We start from the raw sequence: 24,395 nt of genomic DNA, 5'->3' as shown, positions 1-24,395 counted from the left end.
TTGCCTTTAACAAATCCGTGCTGGCTTTCCCGAATCAATCCACACTCATCCAAGTGTCTTAATTCTGTCCTGGATTATCGTTTCTAAAAGTTTCCCCACCACTGAGGTTAAACTGACTGGCCTATAGTTGCTAGGTTTATCCTTACACCCTTTTTTGAACAAGGGTGTAACATTTGCAATTCTCCAGTCCTCTGGCACCACCCCCCGTATTTACAGATGTTTGGAAGATTCTGGCTAGTACCTCCGCAATTTCCACTCTTACTTCCCTCAGCAACCTAGTATGCATCCCATCCGGTCCGGGTGTCTTATCTACTTTAAGTACAGCTAGCCTTTCTAGTACCTCTTCTTTATCAATTTTTAACCCATCCAGTATCAACTATATCTTCCTTTACTGAGACTCTGGCAGCATCTTCTTCCTTGGTAAAGTCAAATGCAAATTTAGTACCTCGGCCATCCCCTCTGCCTCCATGAGTAGATCTCTTATATGGTCCCTAATCGGCCCCACCTCTCTTCTTACTACCCGTTTACTGTTTAGATGCCTGTAGAAGACTTTTGGATTCCCTTTTATGATGGCTGCCAGTCTATTCTCAAACTCTCTCTCTCTGCCCCTCTTATTTCCTTTTTCACATCCCCTCTGAACTTTCTATATTCTGCCTGGTTCTCACTTGTGTTATCAACCTGACATCTGTCACACGCCCCTTTTTTCTGTTTCATCTTACTCACTATCTCTTTTGTCATTCGGGGAGCTCTGGCTTTAGTTGCCCTACCTTTCTGCCTCGTGGGAATGTGCCTAGACTGTACCCGAACCATCTCCTCCTTAAAGGGCGCCAATTACAGTTTTGCCTGCCAATCTTTGATTCCAATTTACCCGGGCCAGATCTGTTCTCATCCCACTGAAATTGGTCCTCCTCCAATTGAGTATTTTTACTTTAGATTGGTCCGTGTCCTTTTCCATAGTATTCCATACCTTATGATACCTTTAATAGTCTTTACTGCAGCCATAGTACACAGGTGATGGAAGAACTGGAGTCCTGTGGCAGGGCCATTGATCAAGCGGACTGCCCTGTCCTGACTAAATCAAAAATCTTGTATAATAAGAAAATTATTTTTTCAAATACCTTCCTTTTGCAGGTTGCATTTCTGCAGAGTTGGAGTGATGCTTTCTATCTGATCTAACACAGATCAGCATTCTTTTCTGACTTAGGGAGGAATTGGTAGAACTCGAAAACCAGCAAGTTACTTTTATGCACTTGGATCTTTCGGTCTCATTTTATGTTGCTGCCCTGGTTTCAGGATATCATCCCTGAACGGGCCATCTTGGTAATGCTTCCCCACCCATCAGACATGGCAGAAGGGGAGTCAGCGAGTTTGGCTCATTAGACCCCTGAAAAAGTGGGTCTCCGCTGTCACCACAACAAGGCCTTTTATATTTCATGTGTAACAGACGGCAGGAAAAAAGCAGAGAAACTTTGATAAAGGAACTGCGCTTTCTGATTTCCTAACTGGCATTCAAGACCTACGATTTAATGTTTGCATTAGGTCATTGCAGCAACTAAATAATGAACATCAAGAACTGAAAAACAGATCAGAAAAGAAAGACTTGCATTTATGTAGTGCCTTTAACCACCTCAAGATGTCCCAAAGAACTTTACAGCCAATGAAGTACTTTAGAAGTGTAGTCGTATCATCTACTGAAGATATCCAGTGAGATGGTTTCCACTGAAGGCCCCGAGTATGGGAAGTGCCAGATTGTGGCATTACTGCTGTTGTGCAGAATGCATGTGGACTATGGAGCATTAGACCAAACACTGCCAGTGTACAAAGAATGGGCCAATCCTGTTGGTATGAAGTACTTGGTCATGTTTGTTGTTTGCTTTTATAGTGACCAGTATATATTACATGCATTTGACCAGCATCAGCCCTGTGGACACTTTCCTGACCCATGTCGATGTTTTCCAGGTGCAAACCTTTTAATTATTTTGATACGTCTCACATGCTAGGTCAAGTAGTCAGGATACAAATCGTAGGCCTTATATCAATCAAACCATTGTGCAAAGTGCCAACGTAATGAGCTTGAAGGTGCTTGGGGAAAATATATAGAATACTTATTGGGAAAGCTTATCGTACCATAATCCATAAACACTATAAACCCACCTGTACCTAATTTCACGAGAAAGAGCAAATAAAAGAATTTGCATTTATACAGCACCTTTCACATCCTCAGGACATCCTAAAGTGCTTCACAATCAATCAAGTACTTTTGAAGTGTAGCCACTGTTGTTACGTAGCAAGTGCAGCAGTCAATCTGTGCACAGCAAGGTTCCATAAAAAGAGCAATGAGATAAATCAGATTATCTGTTTTGGGTGTTGGTTGAGGGATAAATATTGGCCAGGACACCGGGGAGAACGCCCTTGGTCTTCTTCAAATAGTGCCATAGGATCTTTTACAGCCACCTTAGGGTACAGACAGGGCTTCAGTTTAATGTCTCATCCAAAAGATGGCACCTCTGTCAGTGCAGCGCTCTCTCAGTACTGCACCGAAGTGTGAGCCTAGATTATGTGCTCAAGTCTCTGGAGTGGGGCTTGAACCCATGACCTTCTGATTCAGAGGCAAGAGTGCTACCAAATAAGTTAAGTGGTAAATGAAAACCACAAGGAGAGCTGGCATGGGACTTAGAAAAGCAATTCTATGCAGGAGGTGCCAAACTTATTCGGCACAGATTGACTGCTAGCACAAGAGATCCAACATCAGAGACGGCCCTTTTCCCAGCACTGGCATCCCTCGTCAAAACAAAAGTACAAAGAAGTCCTGTTTGGCATTTGGTTCCAAGCATCCACACTGTAAATAATTACTAGATCTACAAATTAAATTTGAAGTATCACAAAGAATTTAAACACTCAAACTGCAAGTGCTTCCTGCTACTCACCTGCATTCATTGCCTTAAATTTTTGCTTTAGCTCGCGTGGGGTGAGGCGATAATGATCGAGGCCATCGCTCCAATAGATACGATCGAGAACTTGCAGGTCCCCACCTACCAGCCAGCTGCCACTCTGCATTACCATCTGTGGTTTTAATAAGGGATCAGAACCAAAAAATAACTTACATTTCCAATAAGCAAACTTGGGAAATAACAGACACAAAAACAAAACAATGCAGATGCTGGAAATCTGAAATAAAAGCAGAAAATGCTTGAAACTCTAAGGTCAGGCAGCACCTGTGGAGAGAGTAACATCGGGTCAGCGTTTCAGGTCGATGCTGACACATCCTCTGGACGCATCTTTTGTTTCTCTAATTTCTCTCATTATCACCACCTTTTGCCTTGCACCATCATCACTCCTTTTTTATTTTCCTGACCCCTTTTCCCTGGCTCTGTATCTGCTTGTGAGCTGTTCATCTGTAACATCTTCCAGTTCTGGCAAAAGATCAGCAGTCTGAAACGTTAACTCTATTTATTCCCCAGATGCTGCCTGTTACCAGCATTTTCAGTTTTTATCTGGGAAATGTAGAACTAACTGTATAAAAATGCAAACTAAAGATAGATATAACACCCTAATAAAACTTCTGTGGTATAGAAAGGACACTGAAAGTAATTGCAGGTAACAATGGATTTCTCTAAAATAACAAATATTAATGATTATATTTTTAAATGGTAATTATTTTTCAATGTTTGAAAATTAACTAAGAACGCACAGACCAAATAAAACAGATCATGCTGCATGCAAGGTGTCCCCTACAGGTAGGTTTACACTACTCCTCCATACCGCAAGAATAAAGATCTACTGTTGACATAGGGACTCCCTGATATTCCAATTTAAAAGTGAGTGGCTTGTAGCTGCACAACAGGCAGTGCTACAGGAATGACTAAGGGGTAGAGGCTATTTGCACTCAAAAACCCCCGATCACCACTTCTTTAATTGCCACTAATGTATTTGACCAGTTTGAAACAATGATGTGGAGATGCCGGTGATGGACTGGGGTTAACAATTGTAAACAATTTTACAACACCAAGTTATAGTCCAACGATTTTATTTTTAATCCCGCAAGCTTTCGGGGGCTTTCCCCTTCCTCAGGCAGTTCCACACTGCCCGAGGAAGGGGAAAGCCCCCGAAAGCTTATGAGTTTGAAACAAGACAGAGCTCCTCCATACTTCCTGTTTACCTGTAGCACAACAGGAAAGTTATCTAAACAAAAGCTAAATGCCATACCGATCTTAGAGGGGGAGGGGGAATGCTTTTAGCGAAACCTTAATGTAAGGGTGTTCTTTGCAAGTTGTTCCCCACTGACGTGCGCAACGCTCCTCTTTCCTGTGCTCATAGAATTCTGGATTGCGAAGGATAGCAACCCGCTGCCCCTCGTACACCAGCGCGAAGGCGGTACACCCATCCAGTCGCTCTTTGTCTTCATGCGTCGCTGTCAGGACAATGGGCACTGACAGGTTGATGAGACCCCCTACAGTTCAAGAGGGGACCAAAAAAAAAGCATGTAAGAATATGGTTTTAAAGCCAGGCATGGTCAATATCCCATCTTGCATAGCTCGCATAAAGCTGCCAAACATTTAGCAAGAGAGCGGTGTTAATGGGGTGGGGGGGGGGCTAAGTCGTGTCTCGGTGTGTGTGTGTATGAAAGACAGTTTGTAAGATGTGGATGGTGGAAGCTCTGAGCCATCCCATGTTCTGTGGAGTTGCTACAGATCCCTTTTAAAAGCCTTGCCTCCATTTCGAGTGTTTGATTTGCCCAAATGCAAGGCTGAAACTACTCCATAACATATCACGGCCATTCATCCTGTACAAGGTCTCACCTAATTCGCCCTAATCCAGTTCATTGACATTCTATCGCCCAGTTCAGCTTGGGAACAAAATGGGGGTAATTTTCTCTTTCACCCCCTAGGGTAATAGTTCGCCCGGCTGTTATAGAACCTGCTCGACTGTCACTTCCACTGAAATCAAAGGAGATCAAAATCGGGCTGGTTCTAGAACTGGTGCGCGATACACTTCACCAATATACTGCCCAAGCGATGAAGGTTGAAATTACCAATATGTCTTAACTTAACATTTTCCTTAATTTTCATTCTAAGCACCATACTTTGATTATTGTTGGTGTGGGACCGGAGTCACAGCCCTGATAAAGATGGCAGGTTTCCATCCATAAAAGGACATTAGTGAACCAGTTGGAATTTTACAACAATCTGACAGCTTCATGGTCACTTTCACTGATACCAGCTTTTTAACACAATGGTATACAAGCAAATCAAAAATAGCTGCTGTTCTTACCAATGATCCTCAGCATGTGAAAATCTTTTAAGATCAGAGAGGAGGATTGATTAAAAAAGCAACAGACACTTTGATTTGTGTACAGCGCATCACACCTTAGGGTGAATGTTGCATTGGTTCCTCTTTATTCATTGAACTAGAAAGGATTGAACCCACGTCACCTACCCGCATCCCTCCTCAAAATAAAACCAGGAACAGATACGCCACCACAAGACTGCACATTTCTCGCTCTCCCTCCCCACTGTATTATTAGTGATAAAAGTAAACTTTAAAATGGATCAAGGCACATGCTCCCTCGTGGCTGCCAAGCACTGGATAACTATCGTGATGCTAGCCAGCAAGCAAGAGTTTTTAATTTGAAGCAGTTACTTTTGTGACCGTGGCTTCAGTAATAGATACCAGCTATTGGCAAACTGTGTGCAAGACAGGACAAGAAACTTGCAACAGGAATACAGGAATGACAACAAGGGAGGATTTTGCACCGTTCATCTTTTGCTTAATAAATGTGCTTTTGGTTAAAGTCTAAAATGAGGCTTGATGTCTTGCTTTTCAAAGAAATGAAGAAGTCCCTTTTAGAAGCACAGGCTAGATCCAGCACTTAACGCCATTCACAAGAAAAGTTGCGTGTTTGTTGTCTTGGGCATTTTATATCCTTTTTTAATACCTAAGTGTCCAAATTCATGGAATCATAAAATCTTACAGCATAGGAGGCGGTCATTTGGCCCACCGTTGAAAGAGCTATCCCATTAGTACCACTCCCCCACGCTTACCCCATCGCCGTGCAAATTTTTCCTTTTCAAGTATATATCTAATCCCCTTTTGAAAGTTATTATTGAATCTGCTTCCACCACCCTTTCAGGAAGTGCATTCCAGATTATAACAACTCACTGCGTAAAAATATTTCTCTTCTTCTCCCTTGAATTGAACCACATTCAGTTGTTTGAAGAAATAACAAAAAAATAACGAAGAAAACACAATTCAGATAATTTTGGACTTCGAGCAAGTCCCAACCTCCAGACATTAATCGCCATATTAAAGAATTTTAGCAGGACTTTCGATAACTCAAACAGAAATGTAACAAAAATTATGGGTTCAGCCTACTGGCAGCTAAAAAGACCAATGCTGATGGAGATCTAAGAAAGATAGGCCAGTTAATGGAGGATGGTCAGATATGTTCAACCATTATACTTGAGAAAGAGTAGTGGATTGCTCTCACAAAGAGCCAAATGGCCTCCTTCTGTGCTATAAACTTCCAAGACAATTTTAAACCCCCTTATCCCTAAAGGGTGAAAGATAACAGATTTTTTTCTCCTTCCAAACATAACAGGAACATTGTAGAACTAGGATCTTTACAAGTTACAACTGTGGGCCTGACCATTCTATACCCAATCCTCACCAGCGTGTTCTCAGGGAGGGACCCATTTTGGTTTTCATTCTGCCTATCGATGCTTGAACTCGGTGCTCATTTTTTTTTAAAAGAAAGAAAAATTCGGTAGCACTCAATAAAATTCCATAAAAATATTAGGCAATGGAATGTGTTGCCAGTTTCTGTGCTCAAAACCCCAGTAATTATCAAATCAGACCAGGGTGAAAATCCCAGACTCCTTTAAAAAAATAGAAAATGTACTTATGAGCTGGACCTCTACAATTCTATGATATCTTAAGATCAATTTCTGTGGCAAGTCTAGCCCATTTCTGTGGCTTACACACTGTTGTCTAAAGTGTAACAGCAGAAGACTTTAAATTAAAAAGAAAAGACTTCTATTTATATAGCGCCTTTCACAACCTCAGGAGGTCCCAAAGTGCTTTACAGCCAATTAAGTACTTTTTGAAATATGGTCACTGTTGTAATGTGGGAAACAGAGCAGCCAATTTGCACGCAGCAAGCTCCCACAAACAGCAATGTGATAATGACTAGATAATGTTTTTAGTGATGTTAGTTGAGAGATAAATATTGGCCAGGACACTGGAAGAACTCCACTGCTCCTCTTCGAATTAATGCCATGGAATCTTTTACATCCACTTGAGAGGGTAGATGGGGCTTCGGTTTAACGTCTCATCCGTAAGACTGCACCGCCAACAGTGCAGCACTCCCTCAGTACTGCACTGGTGTACCAGCCTAAATTTTGAGCTCAAGTCTCTGGAGTGGGGCTTGGACCCACAACCTGCTGAATCAGGGGCGAGAGTGCTACCACACAGCTGACATCTGTGTTTAGAGAACAATAAACTAGAACTATAAACTAACCAACGCTGTAGGGTAATTTTTTCGAAACCTCTGCTACAGCTGAGGTACCTTGCACGTTGCGGGCTGACTTACAACAGCTCCCGAGGAGAGGAGGCAGCGCACAAGATGGGCCAGCAGAGAAGGAGCTTTAGTGGAGAGCCGCAGCAGTCAGTCCGCAGCCACCCACATCACCAGACAGCCGCCCAGCAGCAGAACAGAGAGCTCAAGCGGCCTAGGCTAGAAGAGCAGGAGCACTGTAATAATAATCAAGCTAAGGGAGAACAGATAGAAGCAGAAGAGACAGTCGTCAGAATCAGCACTGGTGTTGGCACGGTAAATTTTTACAGTTGGTTTCTTAGTTTTGGAGCACAAGCAACAGCCCAAGACTTCTGTTAAACTAAGCTAACTGTACCACAACACCACAATCAAGCTGCTCCATCCTGCTCTTGCACAGCAGCCCCTTTGCAAGTACAGCCAAACTCAAGAGCAACTGCAGGATTTCAATGTAAGAAATGCAATACAATGAAATCTGCAAATACTGTTTAGGTTTGAAAATACAAAAAAAACACACATCTATATAATAAAAATCTTGTATCTATGCCACATTTCCTGTCAGCACTTTCCATTACAAATTCCTATGTCCACATTTATAATGGAAACTGCCTGTGTAAAACTCGTCACACTGTAATTACACCACTACCCCACTGCAGCGCCACCACTGGTGCGAATGTTCAATTACAGCGTGACAAGTTCACATAGGCAGTTTCCGATTATAAATGCAGACAGCAGGTTTACAACAGGAATAAAAAAAGGACAGACCGCGTGACTTTCAAATGGGGTCGAAATTACACCTGAAACTTTCTATTAAGCCTTGTTGGGTTCACACACTGTATCCAAGTGGAAGCTCTTGTTAGATCCCCATTCACAGCAGGTGACTTGTCATTCAGCCCCTACATCCAATCTTTTACAAGCCGTCAGAACTGTCAAAGATGTTAAAGTTTCTTTTTAATTAAAAAGGACGCCCATCATCTGAACCTTAGCTCAGGCTTTGCCACTCTCACCCAGGGATTATTTAAGTTCTTACCATCCAACAAGCAGCCGAAATGAAGGCACTGCAAGAATTCTCGCTCTCTCATGAAGCCATTGAGTGGAGTAGCCCAACCCTCGGCCAATACCTGCACCCACTGCAAATCCACCTAGAATGAAGAGACACAAATTGTACTCTGTTTCCTTTTGAAACCCAACAATTAGGCATCAATTTTCACTACAGCAAAGGTTAAAAGGCCCAATGCGCTTCACAGCTAATGAATTACTCTGGAAGTGTAGTGTCACTGAAGGGAACTGTGGCAGCCAATTTGCAGACAGCAAGCTCCCGTGAGCAACAATGAGATAAATTACCAGATAATCTGTTTTTGGCGGTTTTGGTTGAGAGCTAAATGCTAGTCAGAACATTAGGAAAAATCCTTTCCCTTTGTTCAAATAGTGCCATGGAATCTTTTAAGTCTTCCTGAACAAGCAGACAGGGCCTCAGGTTAATGAAAAGGCAGCACCTCCAAAGGTGGGTGGGCCGATGGGCCAGGGGGTGTAGCAGGTCTGGATGGAGCAGGCGGGACGAACCAGTTGGCCCTTTTCTGTCCATGTCCTTCGTATGTTAGGCCGGTTCAAAGCCACATCTCTCACTGCTTGCAGCCAGATCTAGTCCAGGGACAATCCCTGCGATCGACAATGCTGCATCAACTTAGAAGGAAGCAGATCTTAACTCAAGGATCTCCAGGGAGAATTATGTTTCTTGAAAGATGTCTGATCAATTTGCGGTAAGTTTATAACGTTTTCCCTATTTGTGAGTACTCTGAATTTTAAAAAGTACTCCTTTAAGCTTTCCTTCCCCCTTAACTTTAAAGAATAACATAATTTCTGTAATCCAATGAATCAGCCTTTCGTTGTTTTCTGATTTGTTAGGAACTGAAATAAACTTTTTTTTCATACTCTTGTTCATGAAGGGTATTATATCTATACAATTTACCAGGAGTACACTAGTTCATTTGTTAGTGAATTCACTCCTGGTCGTTACTAATTTAAAACACTACTCTAGTCATTGGCAGAGCACAGGGACAAAACAGCCAATGGCAGCAGCAGTTCAGACTGGAAGCCAGCTAGACAGGCTCCAGCACACTTGTTATTTACAGTAATCTAAATGAGTTGCAGAGCCCAATTCTCTGAAGGACTTAAAATTAGCCACCTTCCCTGAGGAGAGTTGAACGTTTGTTGAAAAAGCAACAGTACACAAAAGGAACAGTGACTATCTCTGCTGCATAAATAAGAATTAAACATAATCTTCAACGTCCCTTTTATACTTAAGGCCCATGAAGCCAGTTGTGCACAGTGACGTACACATAAAAATGCATAATTACTACAATATATCAAATCTTTAAATTGTTCTTCTGTCCAACTCCTCCCCCCACCTACTCCCCAACCAAAGAATATCCCCTTCTCCATAGGCTGGTGGCAGTGAGAGAGGTGAGAAGACAAATGGTACAAAGTCAGCTAACAGAATCAGGATTCAAAGTCTTGGCAGTTTTAAATTAAAAGGTACTGGAGGAATTGCATCCCATGAGAGCTGCAATATTCCGTTTGCTGTAAGTTCCCATAGTTTAATTGAGGCAGCAAATCTCTGGGGTTTTGGATGGCGGGCGATGGTGAAAAACAGAGGATCAGAGCATTTTAACCTGAACTTCACGGGGTTGTGAGTAGTTTTCTCAGGAGCCATTACAAATTTTCTCTGTCCGCTTCTTCATTCCAACTTAGACGAGTACGTCAAATGAATATAAAGCCAGAAATTAGCTTTCGCGATATTAGCATATGAATGCTTACTGCATTGCAATATTATCATTGTATCATGGTATGGTACAGCACAAAAGGAAGCCAATCAGCCCATCGTGCCTCTGCTGGTTCTTTGAAAGAGCTATCCAATTTGTCCCACTCGCCTGCTCTTTTCCCATAGCCCTGTAGATGTATTCCCTTCAAATATTTATCCAATTCCCTTTTGAAAGTTATTATTCCAGATTACAACTCGCTGCATAAAAAAATGTTTCCTCATGTCACCTCATTACTGCGCTAACTTGTTTTAAACGGTTTAATGTCTCCAATAAAATAGCAGAGGAGACATACAGCTGAGAGGAGCCGAGCCGAGCGGAGGGAGCGTCCGATAAAAGGCGGGATTTCAGAGCGCTGAGAACAGCTGAGAGGAGCCGAGCCGAGCGGAGGGAGCGTCCGATAAAAGGCGGGATTTCAGAGCGCTGAGAACAGCTGAGAGGAGCCGAGCCGAGCGGAGGGAGCGTCCGATAAAAGGCGGGATTTCAGAGCGCTGAGAACAGCTGAGAGGAGCCGAGCCGAGCGGAGGGAGCGTCCGATAAAAGGCGGGATTTCAGAGCGCTGAGAACAGCTGAGAGGAGCCGAGCCGAGCGGAGGGAGCGTCCGATAAAAGGCGGGATTTCAGAGCGCTGAGAACAGCTGAGAGGAGCCGAGCCGAGCTGCGACCGAGTTCGAAGTGACGTCAGGAATCAGATCGGGACGCGACACAGGGGAGGCACCTGATTGGTGAGTAGGTTCAGGTGAGTATTTCTACTTATCTACAATAACGAAAGTAAAAGGAAAGGGAAGGTCTGCAGGTCTTATCGGAAGTAGCGTTTATTTTTTAGTGAATCAAGGTCCCTAGTGTAGTTAACATTCTCTAAATTGAGAACAATTTAAAGGAGTAAACTCCTTAAAGGGAGTGGTAAGTAGTTTTTCTTTCCTTTTTTTTTCTCTTGACATTGTAGTTGTTCTTAAGCTAATTTAAGGGTTAAGTCATGGCAGGAGATCCCAGCGCCGTGTCATGTTCCTCTTGTGGGATGTGGGAATTCAGGGCTCCTTCCTGTATCCCTGATTCCTTCACCTGCGGGAAGTGTGTCCAGCTGCAGCTATTGTTTGAACGCTTGACGGCTCTGGAGCTGCGGATGGATTCACTTTGGAGCATCCGCGATGCTGAGAAAGTCGTGGATAGCACGTTCAGTGAGTTGGTCACACCGCAGATAAAAATTACTGAGGGAGATAGTGAATGGGTGACCAACAGACAGAGGAAGAGTAGGAAGGCAGTGCAGGGGTCCCCTGCGGTCATCTCCCTCCAAAACAGGTATACCGTTTTGGATACTGTTGGGGGAGATGGCTCACCAGGGGAAGGTGGCAGTGGCCAGGTTCATGGCACCGTGGCTGGCTCTGCTGCACAGGAGGGCAGGAAAAAGAGTGGCAGAGCTATAGTGATAGGGGACTCGATTGTAAGGGGAATAGACAGGCGTTTCTGCGGACGCAACCGAGACTCCAGGATGGTATGTTGCCTCCCTGGTGCAAGGGTCAAGGATGTCTCGGAGCGGCTGCAGGACATTCTGGAGGGGGAGGGTGAACAGCCAGTTGTCGTGGTGCATATAGGCACCAACGATATAGGTAAAAAACAGGATGAGGTCCTACAAGCTGAATTTAGGGAGTTAGGAGTTAAACTAAAGAGTAGGACCTCAAAGGTAGTAATCTCAGGATTGCTACCAGTGCCACGGGTTAGTCAGAGTAGGAATGACAGGATAGCTAAGATGAATACGTGGCTTGAGAGATGGTGCAAGATGGAGGGATTCAAATTCCTGGGCCATTGGAACCGGTTCTGGGGGAGGTGGGACCAGTACAAATTGGACGGTCTGCATCTGGGCAGGACTGGAACCAATGTCCTAGGGGGAGTGTTTGCCAGTGCTGTTGGGGAGGGTTTAAACTAATGTGGCAGGGGGATGGGAACCGATGCAGGAAGTCAGTGGGAAATAAAGTGGTGACAGAAACAAAAGGCAGTAAGGGAGAGTGTACAGAACATGACCGGACAGATGGTCTGAGAAAGCAGGGCAAAGACCAAGGGAAGTCTAGATTAAACTGCATTTATTTCAATGCAAGAAGTCTGATGGGCAAGGCAGATGAACTCAGGGCATGGATGGGTACATGGGACTGGGATGTTATAGCTATTACTGAAACATGGCTAAGGGAGGGGCAGGACTGGCAGCTCAATGTTCCAGGGTACAGATGCTATAGGAAAGATAGAGCAGGAGGTAAGAGAGGAGGGGGAGTTGCGTTCTTGATTAGGGAGAACATCACGGCAGTAGTGAGAGGGGATATATCCGAGGGTTCACCCACTGAGTCTATATGGGTAGAACTGAAAAATAAGAAGGGAGAGATCACTTTGATAGGATTGTACTACAGACCCCCAAATAGTCAACGGGAAATTGAGGAGCAAATATGTAAGGAGATTACAGACAGCTGCAAGAAAAATAGGGTGGTAATAGTAGGGGACTTTAACTTTCCCAACATTGACTGGGACAGCCATAGCATTAGGGGCTTGGATGGAGAGAAATTTGTTGAGTGTATTCAGGAGGAATTTCTCATTCAGTATGTGGATGGCCCGACTAGAGAGGGGGCAAAACTTGACCTCCTCTTGGGAAATAAGGAAGGGCAGGTGACAGAAGTGTTAGTGAGGGATCACTTTGGGACCAGTGATCATAATTCCATTAGTTTTAAGATAGCTATGGAGAAGGATAGGTCTGGCCCAAAAGTTAAAATTCTAAATTGGGGAAAGGCCAATTTTGATGGTATTAGACAGGAACTTTCAGAAGTTGATTGGGAGAGTCTGTTGGCAGGCAAAGGGACGTCTGGTAAGTGGGAGGCTTTCAAAAGTGTGTTAACCAGGGTTCAGGATAAGCACATTCCTTATAAAGTGAAGGGCAAGGCTGGTAGAAGTAGGGAACCTTGGATGACTCGGGAGATTGAGGCACTAGTCAAAAAGAAGAAGGAGGCATATGACATGCATAGGCAGCTGGGATCAAGTGGATCCCTTGAAGAATATAGAGATTGCCGGAGTAGAGTTAAGAGAGAAATCAGGAGGGCAAAAAGGGGATATGAGATTGCTTTGGCAGATCAGGCAAAGGTGAATCCAAAGAGCTTCTACAAATACATAAAGGGCAAAAGGGTAACTAGGGAGAGAGTAGGGCCTCTTAAGGATCAACAAGGTCATCTATGTGCGGAACCACAAGAGATGGGTGAGATCCTGAATGAATATTTCACATCGGTATTTACGGTTGAGAAAGGCATGGATGTTAGGGAACTTGGGGAAATAAATAGTGATGTCTTGAGGAGTGTACATATTACAGAGAGGGAGGTGCTGGAAGTCTTAACACGCATCAAGGTAGATAAATCTCCGGGACCTGATGAAATGTATCCCAGGACGTTATGGGAGGTTAGGGAGGAAATTGCGGGTCCCCTAGCAGAGATATTTGAATCATCCACCGCTACAGGTGAGGTGCCTGAAGATTGGAGGGTAGCAAATGTTGTGCCTTTGTTTAAGAAGGGCGGCAGGGAAAAGCCTGGGAACTACAGACCAGTGAGCCTGACATCTGTAGTGGGTAAGTTGTTAGAGGGTATTCTGAGGGACAGGATCTACAGGCATTTGGAGAGGCAGGGACTAATTAGGAACAGTCAGCATGGTTTTGTGAGAGGAAAATCATGTCTCACGAATTTGATTGAGTTTTTTGAAGGGGTAACCAAGAAGATAGATGAGGGCTGTGCAGTAGATGTGGTCTACATGGACTTCAGCAAAGCATTTGACAAGGTACCGCATGGTAGGTTGTTACATAAGGTTAAATCTCATGGGATCCAAGGTGAGGTAGCCAATTGGATACAAAATTGGCTTGACGACAGAAGACAGAGGGTGGTTGTCGAGGGTTGTTTTTCAAACTGGATGCCTGTGTCCAGCGGTGTGCCTCAGGGATCGGTGCTGGGTCCGCTGTTATTTGTTATTTATATTAATGATTTGGATGAGAATTTAGGAGGCATGGTTAGTAAGTTTGCAGATGACACCAAGATTGGTGGCATTGTGGACAGTGAAGAAGGTTATCTAGGATTGCAACGGGATCTTGATAAATTGGGCCAGTGGGCCGATGAATGGCAGATGGAGTTCAATTTAGATAAATGTGAGGTGATGCATTTTGGTAGATCGAATCGGGCCAGGACCTACTCCGTTAATGGTAGGGCGTTGGGGAGAGTGAAAGAACAAAGAGATCTAGGAGTACAGATTCATAGCTCCTTGAAAGTGGAGTCACAGGTGGATAGGGTGGTGAAGAAGGCATTCAGCATGCTTGGTTTCATTGGTCAGAACATTGAATGCAGGAGTTGGGATGTCTTGTTGAAGTTGTACAGGGCATTGGTGAGGCCACACTTGGAGTACTGTGTACAGTTCTGGTCACCCTATTATAGAAAGGATATTATTAAACTAGAAAGAGTGCAGAAAAGATTTACTAGGATGCTACCGGGACTTGATGGTTTGACTTACAGGGAGAGGTTAGACAGACTGGGACTTTTTTCCCTGGAGAGTAGGAGGTTAAGGGGTGATCTTATAGAAGTCTATAAAATAATGAGGGGCATAGATAAGGTCGATAGTCAAAATCTTTTCCCAAAGGTAGGGGAGTCTATAACGAGGGGGCACAGATTTAAGGTGAGAGGGGAGAGATACAAAAGGATCCAGAGGGGCAATTTTTTCACTCAAAGGGTGGTGAGTGTCTGGAACGAGCTGCCAGAGGCAGTAGTAGAGGCGGGTACAATTTTGTCTTTTAAAAAGCATTTGGACAGTTACATGGGTAAGATGGGTATCGAGGGATATGGGCCAAGTGCAGGCAATTGGGACTAGCTTAGTGGTATAAACTGGGTGACATGGACATGTTGGGCCGAAGGGCCTGTTTCCATGTTGTAACTTCTATGATTCTATGATTCTATGATTCTATACACTAATATCATGGACAATAACTTCTAGGCTTACAATATTATGCAGGTTTGCTGTCAACAAGGGAGTTTCACAATCCCCTAATGAAAATAGTGCAACACGCTGCAAAGGAATTGAGAAGCAGTGTTCTGTTTCAATGAAAAAACAACTTGCATTTATATAGCGCCCTTCACATCCTCAGGATGTCCCAACAAGCTTTACAGCCAACGAACTGCTTATGAAGTGTGATCACTATTGTTATGTAGGGAAATGCAGCAGTCAATTTGTGCACAGCAAGGTCCCACAAACATCAGTACGACAAATGGCCAGTTAATCTATTTTGATGTTGTTGGTTGAGGGATAAATATTGGCCAGGACACCAGGGAGAACTCCCCTGCTCTTCTTTGAATAGTGCCATGTGATCTTTTATGTTCACATGAGACAGCACCAACAATGCAGCACTCCCTTAATACTGCACTGGAGTGTCAGCCTGGATTTTGTGCTCCAGTCTTTGGAGTGGGACTTGAACCCACAAACTTTTGACTCAGAGGCAAGAGTGCTACCACTGAGCCAAACTAATACAATGGTCGTAATGCTGCATCCAGTTTAACTTACAATATCCTTATTGTGTGCAGGATCATTTCCTAAAATCTGTGAAGCATGGGTTGCTGGTAATGAAACTTTTAGAAAACGTTGTGCAAAGATCAGGTTGTTTTTTTTATTATTTGCTCACGGGATGTGGGCGTCACTGGCAAGGCCAGCATTTATTGCCCATGTCTAATTGGCCTCGAGAAGGTGGTGGTGGTGAGAAGGTTCTTGAACAACTGAGTGGCTTGCTAGGCCATTTCAGAGGGCGATTGAGAATCAACCACATTGCTGTGGGTCTGGATTCACATATAGGCCAGATCGGATAAGGACGGCAGATTTCCTTCCCGAAAAGGAAGGACATTTGTGAACCAGATGGGTTTTTACGACAATCCAATAGTTTCATGGCCACAATTACTGATACTAGTTTTTTTTATTCCAGATTTTTTTTTTTAATTAATTGAATTTAAATTCCCCAGCTGCCGTGGCGGGATTTGAACTCATGTCTGCGAAATATTAGTCCAGGCCTCCAACATAACCACTATGCTACCGTACAGAAGCCAGTCTTCAGCCAATTCGATTCACTCCAGGTGATATCAAGAAACGGCTGAGTGCACTGGATACAGCAAAGGCTATGGGCCCCAACAACATCCCAGCTGTAGTGCTGAAGGCTTGTGCTCCAGAACTAGATGCGCCTCTAGCCAAGCTGTTCCAGTACAGCTACAACACTGGCATCCACCCGACAATGTGGAAAATTGCCCAGGTATGTCCTGTCCACAAAAAGCAGGACAAATCTAATCAGGCCAATTACCGCCCCATCAGTCTACTCTCAATCATCAGCAAAGTGATGGAAGGTGTTGTCGACAGTGCTCTCAAGCGGCACTTACTCACCAATAACCTGCTCACCGATGCTCAGTTTGGGTTCCGCCAGGACCACTTGGCTCCAGACCTCATTACAGCCTTGGTCCAAACATGGACAAAAGAGCTGAATTCCAGAGGTGAGGTGAGTGTGACTGCCCTTGACATCAAGGCAGCATTTGACAGAGTGTGGCACCAAGGAGCCCCAGTAAAATTGAAGTCAATGGGAATCAGGGGGAAAACTCTCCAGTGGCTGGAGTCATACCTAGCACAAAGGAAGATGGTAGCGGTTGTTGGAGGCCAATCATCTCAGCCCCAGGACATTGCTGCAGGAGTTCCTCAAGGCAGTGTCCTAGGCCCAACCATCTTCAGCTGCTTCAATGACCTTTCCTCCATCATAAGGTCAGAAATGGGGATGTTCGCTGATGATTGCACAGTGTTCAGTTCCGTTCGCAACCCCTCAAATAATGAAGCAGTCCGAGCCCGCATGCAGCAAGACCTGGACGACATCCAGGCTTGGGCTGATAAGTGGCAAGTAACATTCGTGCCATTAGTGCCAGGCAATAACCATCTCCAATAAGAGAGAGTTTAACCACCTCCCCTTGACATTCAACGGCATTACCATCGCCAAATCCCCCACCATCAACATCCTGGGGGTCACCATTGACCAGAAACTCAACTGGACCAGCCATATAAATACTGTGGCTACGAGAGCAGGTCAGAGGCTGGGTATTCTGCGGCGAGTGACTCACCTCCTACTCCCCAAAGCCTTTCCACCATCTACAAGGCACAAGTCAGGATTGTGATGGAATACTCTCCACTTGCTTGGATGAGTGCAGCTCCAACAACACTCAAGAAGCTCGACACCATCCTAAGATAAAGCAGCCCGCTTGATTGGCACCCCATCCACCACCCTAAACATTCACTCCCTTCACCACCGGCGCACTGCGGCTGCAGTGTGTACCATCCACAGGATGCACTGCAGCAATTTGCCAAGGCTTCTTCAACAGCACCTCCCAAACCCACGACCTCTACCACCTAGAAGGACAAGAGCAGCAGGCACATGGGAACACCACCACCTGCACGTTCCCCTCCAAGTCACACACCATCCCGACTTGGAAATATATCGCCGTTCCTTCATCATCGCTGGGTCAAAATCCTGGAACTCCCTTCCTAACAGCACTGTGGGAAAACCGTCACCACACGGACTGCAGCGGTTCAAGAAGGCGGCTCACCACCACCTTCTCAAGGGCAATTAGGGATGGGCAATAAATGCCGGCCTCGCCAGCGACACCCACATCCCATGAACGAATAAAAAAAGTACCCGGTACCCGGTTTAGTTCATTTAAGAACGCTGAGTAAAATATAATACAACCGAGTCTTTCAGAATTGGAGCTAGTGCAGTGGAGACCAGAGCATAACTAATTCGTAACTACATGCAATCCAAACTCAACACCAATTTCTATAATGTGAAATAACACTTATTTATATTGCATTTTAACGTATTAAAAATGTCTCGAATTGCTTCACACAATGAGTGACTTGTGAGGTGCAGAAGGGGATGTTTTAATACCAGTGTGAGTGAGGGTTGAATATTGATCACCATATCTACTCTTTTCAAATACTTCCTTGGGAACTTTAACATCCACCTGCACTGGCAGTCAGGGGCCTCGGTTTAGCAGCTCACCTGAAGGATGACACCTCCGACACAGAGTCAGCCTAGATACGAGCTCCAATCATGGTATGGGGCTCAAACCCACCACCTTCCAACTGAGGCGCTACCAGCTGAGCCAAGCCTCCGCAGCTATACACAGACAGTTTGTCACAGCTTAAAACATCTACAATCTACAAAAGAACTCATACCTTATTAATTTCCAGGGCTGGCAGAGTTTCTGCATCGGCTCTAGCAAGATCAAGCTTGTTGTCTGGGACGAACAGTTCCTTTATTTCGGCGTATGCATCAACAGGCACGATGTCCTGTTTGAAACAATCAATAAAATCCAAACAATATCCATTTAGTTGAAACAGTGGACTGTTATCAAAAGTGTGGGCAAATTTAAGCTAATTTACATTGCAGTGACGGCTGGAGGCATTTTAAGCTTGGGGTGGGGGGGGGATTAAAATGCCTGGTCCTGTAGTGCCATCTTGTGTTCATAATCAGTAAAAGCATGTGGTCAGAAATAAAGAAAATCAATGAATTACAGAGCTAATTAAGCCATTTTATTACAAATATGGGATTACAGAGACATCTTCCATCTGTGGAAGAGATGGTAATTCACAAAGGTCTGTGCAAGGAGGTGCTTTAATCTATAAGTAAGGTGGCTGTTCAAAAATGATTACTGCGAAAACCATAGCCAAATTCATGGTCAACCTCAACGGAAATAAAAAAATCACCACCACACAGACCTCCGTGAAGAGCTCCATTTAAAACATCTGTTTCAAGCGGCACTTAAAAACAAATTTTTAAAAAATGCTCATTTTTGGGGGGCTGGGTGGTAAACCACACATTGACGTTCACTTTGACTGTGACTCTGTAGGTGCAGACACAAGAGTTCCTCCATTCTGGTGTCATGCTAACATTATTAGCTACCAAAATAAATATCTCCACAAGTAATGGTGGCCAGATATGAGCAGGGGAGTAGAGACTGCAGTGAATTCGCTGCTTGCTTAAAAATCCACTTTATAAAACACTTAAGCAGGCAGTAAAGTTTCCTTTTAAGTTGCTGTCTTCCTATAATTGTAGAAGTAGTTACAGAAATACTTCTCCAAAAGTAGAAAGAAAATTCTCTCTTCACAAGACTAAGATCCTGCTTGTTTTTTTTTAAAACTTGTGCTACTGTAGGCCAAGTATTCCCTTGAGTTTAGAAGGTTGACGGGTAATCTAATTGAGGTCTTTAAAATGATGGAGAGATTTGATAGGGTAGATACATAGAAACTATTTCCACTGGTGGAAAAATTCAAAACAAGAGGGAATCATTTTAAAATTAGAGCTAGACCGTCCATGAGCGAAATCAGGAAGCATTTTTTCACACAAATGGTAGTGGAAATCTGCAACTCTCTGCCTCCAAATGGCTGTGGATGCTGGAACATTTGAAATTTTCAAGACTGAGATTGACATTTTTTTTATTAGGTAAGGGTATCGAGGGATATAGATCAAAGGCGGGTAAATGGAGTAGAGATACAGATCAGCCAGGATCTAATAGAATGCTCGAGGGCTGAATTGCCTACTTCTGATCCTTGGTGTTACTTGATTGTTTCTACAATTTGACCAGTCTTCCCTTCCTACCCAGCAATAAAGAAACAACCTGCATTTTATATAGCGCCTTTCAAGACCTCAGGACGTCCCACGCCACTTTAAAGCCAATAAAGTACTTTTGACGTCAGGATCCACCAATCCTTGTACCCCCATTAAACCCAATATAAAAGGCAGCTCAACAGGTAAACCCTTACCCTCTCCTGAAGAAGTTCGATCACTTGCTGGACACATTCATTTACAGAACAGTCATCGGTCTTCAGGACTAGCTCAGGAGCTTCTGGCTTCTCGTACTCTGAGTCAATACCGGTGAAGCCTGTAAAATGACGACCGCATCATTGCATTCCTTAGCCAGTAATTCACTGTGCAATTTAATAAAGAAAGACTTTTGCCACTTCCTGATGTCCCAGAGTGGAACTCACAGACCAGGTTTGATACCTGGTCTGTGGAGAGTTGGCCGATTCCACTCTGGGCAATAGTATCTAGATGTGAAGCAGCCAGCCTCTCATTGTTCCTGAGTTTAGGGACGGGGTGTGGGGGGAGGGGGGGGAAGACAGGAAAAAAAAAAATCAGCCATCGTTCCCACTTCTGACCGTTTTCCAAGTGAATCCTGCTGGAACGTGCGTGAGTGGATGCTGGATAAGGGCAGGGTTCCTATCAACTGAGATACTGCACAGCTCACCCCCATGAACAAGCAGCCCGCTGACATTCATATGAAGAAAGGCCATCTTGACGAGATACTGGAGGCTGGCTGGTGCCAACAGAACTTTATTCTAACAGGACCTTCGAGAGAGCTGGGCAGAAAATCAGAGAGGAAACTAAAAAAAAACAAGCTTTCTCAATAATCATTTATTGGTTAAGTCGACAAAATATAACAGTAGCCATTTCAATCACACTTTCCACTATCCCTTCTCACTTTCACCGTTATTTGCAAAGATTGCCAAAGAGAATTCAAACTCTCACAATTTTAAATGACTAATCGTCATCACTGGAATCCTGCGGGAGATATTTACTGAAATTTGCAGAACAATTTTCCAACACATAAATGTTTTTTCACATCAATAAAACCAATCTGCCATATGCTTTCAATAATAAACACACACGCACACATACAGAAGCATTAAAAGACCAGACTTATTCATTAAACAAGCAGCAAATTATTAAACCATCAAATTCCCATGGTCAATGCCATTCAGTATCAAATTTTGTGCTCCCTGAGCAGACGCAAGACACATTCCCACAGAGAAGCAGAGGGGAAATAAATCAGGACACGACTGATAGGGGCCATTTTTGCACAACTGCTAATAACCACCTAAGGGGAGAATTAAAAGGCCAATAATAAGACAGCTGCCTGTTTTGTGTCAGGGAATGGAATGGGAGGGGGTGGGGGGGGAAGCAAGAGGAAGAACAAAGTGCATAAGTTAAAGAATGAAATCTGCTCTTTTACAAAAACTGGCAGTGTTCACTGTGCCTTTCATTACATCGCCTACTGTCACTGTATGTAGCGGACAAGCAGCTTATATCTGGAGCTTAACTAAAAACAAGTCATGAAGTCATGTTATACAGTCCATACATTTTGACGGCTCGGCATAGAATTATACAGCACAAGCCATTCGGCCCAACGTGTCCGTGCATGATCCCACAAGTCAACGATCTACAATTGATTCAGCAAAGTGAATACCAGCAACAGCTGTAACAGCAATCTGGTGTTTTAATGGCTTTTTTGGGGAAAAAAAACACATGAAAGCTTAAGACTTGCAGATTGTCACCAATTTCTAGATAAATCTCATTTCCCCCGCCTCTCAAAGATGCTCACTGTTTCGTAGGTCTAGATCCCATGGCCACCCACCCATTTCATCCACCGCAGACCGCTGGGAGTGGGCAGTCACACTTGAATCCTTGCTAAGAACAAGAACTTACAGATTCAGGATATGGTTGCGAGCCGATTGTGAAGCAGTCTTTTGTGACTAAAATCAGCTTAACCACATTCACACATCGTATAAATTACACAAGAAAAAAATTTGCATTTATATAGCGACTCATTACTTTCTCACAATGTCCCAAAGTGCTACACAACCAAAATACTTTTTGAAGGGTGGTCACTGTTATGTGCGCAAACACAGCAGTCAATTTGCGCAAAAGGTTCCGCAATCAGCAGTTGAGATGAATGACCAGCTAACTGGCTGGTGATTGTTAAATTTATAATCAACGTATCTGACTTTACTAGTCACCGACTAATTTCGACCAATTTTTTTGTCTATTGCTACTAGCCACTTGATCATGAAGGTACTGAAGAACTTATATTTGTCTCTGTTGGATTTAAAAATAGCCATCAAATCTTAGAGCAGAGAAGGTTATGGCAAGATTTAATAGAGGTGTCCAAAATTATGAGGAGTTTTGATAGAGTAGATAAGAGGAAACTGTTTCCACTGGCAGGAGGGTCAGTAACCAGAGGACACAGATTTAAGATAATTGGCAAAAGAACCAGAGGGGACATGAGGAGAAATTTTTTTACGCAGTGAGTTGTTATGATCTGCAATGCACTGCCTAAAAGGGTGGTGGATGCAGATTCAATAGTAACTTTCAAAAGGGAATTGGATACATACTTGAAAAGGAAAAATTTGCAGGGAAAGAACAGGGGAGTAGGACTAATTGGATAGCTCTTACAAAAGCAGGCACAGGCACGATGGGCCGAATAACCTCTTTCTATGCTATACGATTCTGTGATTCTGAATGCCCACACAAAGATTATAAACCGTGGCGGTTTAAGGAGCATGCTGATGTGGACAGAGGACAGAGAGAATGGTGAAATCCTGCACTGGTGATCATTAGCTACAGGTTCATTTAGATAATACTCAATGGCATCAGTGCCAAGATTTTTTACCAAAATGGAGTTAAAATAAACAAACGAAATATGACAATGCTGCACAGGCCTAACATAAGACTCTTACACCACACCCCCATGTGTCCTGTACCCTCAATTGCCACCCCTCCCCTCCATGCTCCTGTTATTCTCACGATACCTACCTTTTATCTCACCAGCTCTGGCCTTCTTGTACAGTCCCTTCACGTCACGTCTCTCGCAAACATGCAGAGGGGCATCAACAAATATTTCGAAAAAAGGCAGGCCTGCGCCTTCATGGATACTTCTGCTGTTCTTCCGATCCTACCAAAGGGAAGGTTTACATTTAAAAGACAAGAAACATCAGCAGTGTCCATCCCCACTACGAGATCATTTGACACACAGTTTTAGAACTTTATAAAACATAGAAGGAAAGGAAAGAGAGAGAATTGCAAAGTAAAACAACCCTGTTTTCAGATTTCTGTTGTGCAAATCACTGATTTTATTAAGTTATTTTTATATTTTCTGACTCTCTCCGCTTCAGTTTTCCTGGCTTCCATGCCAGACACTCGCAGGCCTCTGCTAATGGCACTCTAACCAGTCACTGATCGATGCATGAAGCAGATTGAGATGACTTGCTTCTTTCAAGAAGTGCTTGGTCTCTACCTGATGTCCGAACTGAGATCCTGGGTGACGGTTTGAGGAAGCTGCATTTATGTGCTCTGTGCAGGTGCTTTGGAATCCCACCACGCTGTGCCAATTAACACTCACTGGTAATTTTTAATGCGTAGATTTTGCACAAACACCACCGTACTTTAAAAAAAAATAGTCCCATAGTTCACAAATGGAAATAGACATTGAAATGCACACCGAGCCATGGAGGAAAAGATTAGGAGGGTGCCTGGAGAACAGAAAAGAGGTGGTGAAGGAGTTTAAGGAGGGAGTTCAATAGAGTAGGGCCCCAATTTGACTCAAGGAGTTGGGAGGGAATGCACAGAAGGTTAGAGCTGAGAGAGAGAGAGAGAGAGAGAGAGAGAGAGAGTAGAAGGGAGATGGTCGCAAAGATGGGGGGAGGGATTTGAAGAGAACGGAAAGTTTAAATTTAATATGTTGGGGGACAGGGAGTGAGTGCATGGCATTGAGATGAGGAGGTAATGGGACTTAATGTAGGACAGAATATGGGTAGCTGCATTTTGGACAAGTTGAAGTTTGTGAAGGGCGGAAGAGGGGAGGCCAGAATAGGAGGAGATTGGACTAAATGTCTAGAGTGGCAAAACATAGATAAGGGTTTCAGCGGTGATGCAGCTCAGGTAGGGGCCAAGGAGGACAATGTTGTGCAGGTGCAAATTGGCAGTCCTAATGATGGACCAGAGGTGGGGCTTGAAGCTCTTGCTCAGAGATGAACAGGACACCGGGATTTCACATGGCGTGGTTCAGCCTGAGTGAGCGTCAGTAACAATCAGTGGCGAGAGAGCAAGGGCTGAAAATGATGGCTTCAGTCACCTCAGTCAACTTAGAAGAAGCTGCTGCAGCAGCTCACCCACGG

At 43.9% G+C, this 24,395-nt stretch overlaps 1 protein-coding gene across 1 annotated transcript in view; it reads right to left on the bottom strand.

Moving 5' to 3' along the window:
* The window catches only part of papss1 (3'-phosphoadenosine 5'-phosphosulfate synthase 1), a 59,198-nt gene that overhangs the window by 18,473 nt on the left and 16,330 nt on the right, over positions 1 to 24,395 (bottom strand). Inside the window, exons 4-9 of the mRNA XM_067994436.1 lie at positions 23,035 to 23,173; positions 20,205 to 20,323; positions 18,618 to 18,731; positions 8,580 to 8,691; positions 4,245 to 4,450; positions 2,928 to 3,063 (exon numbers count right to left, since the gene is read on the bottom strand). Of these exons, the coding sequence (XP_067850537.1) occupies positions 2,928 to 3,063; positions 4,245 to 4,450; positions 8,580 to 8,691; positions 18,618 to 18,731; positions 20,205 to 20,323; positions 23,035 to 23,173 (826 nt within the window). The remainder of the gene's footprint in view (positions 1 to 2,927; positions 3,064 to 4,244; positions 4,451 to 8,579; positions 8,692 to 18,617; positions 18,732 to 20,204; positions 20,324 to 23,034; positions 23,174 to 24,395) is intronic.

The sequence above is a fragment of the Heptranchias perlo genome, chromosome 1 (assembly GCF_035084215.1).
Source record: "Heptranchias perlo isolate sHepPer1 chromosome 1, sHepPer1.hap1, whole genome shotgun sequence".
NCBI classification, from domain to species: Eukaryota; Metazoa; Chordata; class Chondrichthyes; order Hexanchiformes; family Hexanchidae; genus Heptranchias; species Heptranchias perlo.
The sequence above is the reverse complement of the archived record's forward strand: the minus strand, read 5'-3'. Positions and strand labels throughout refer to the sequence as shown.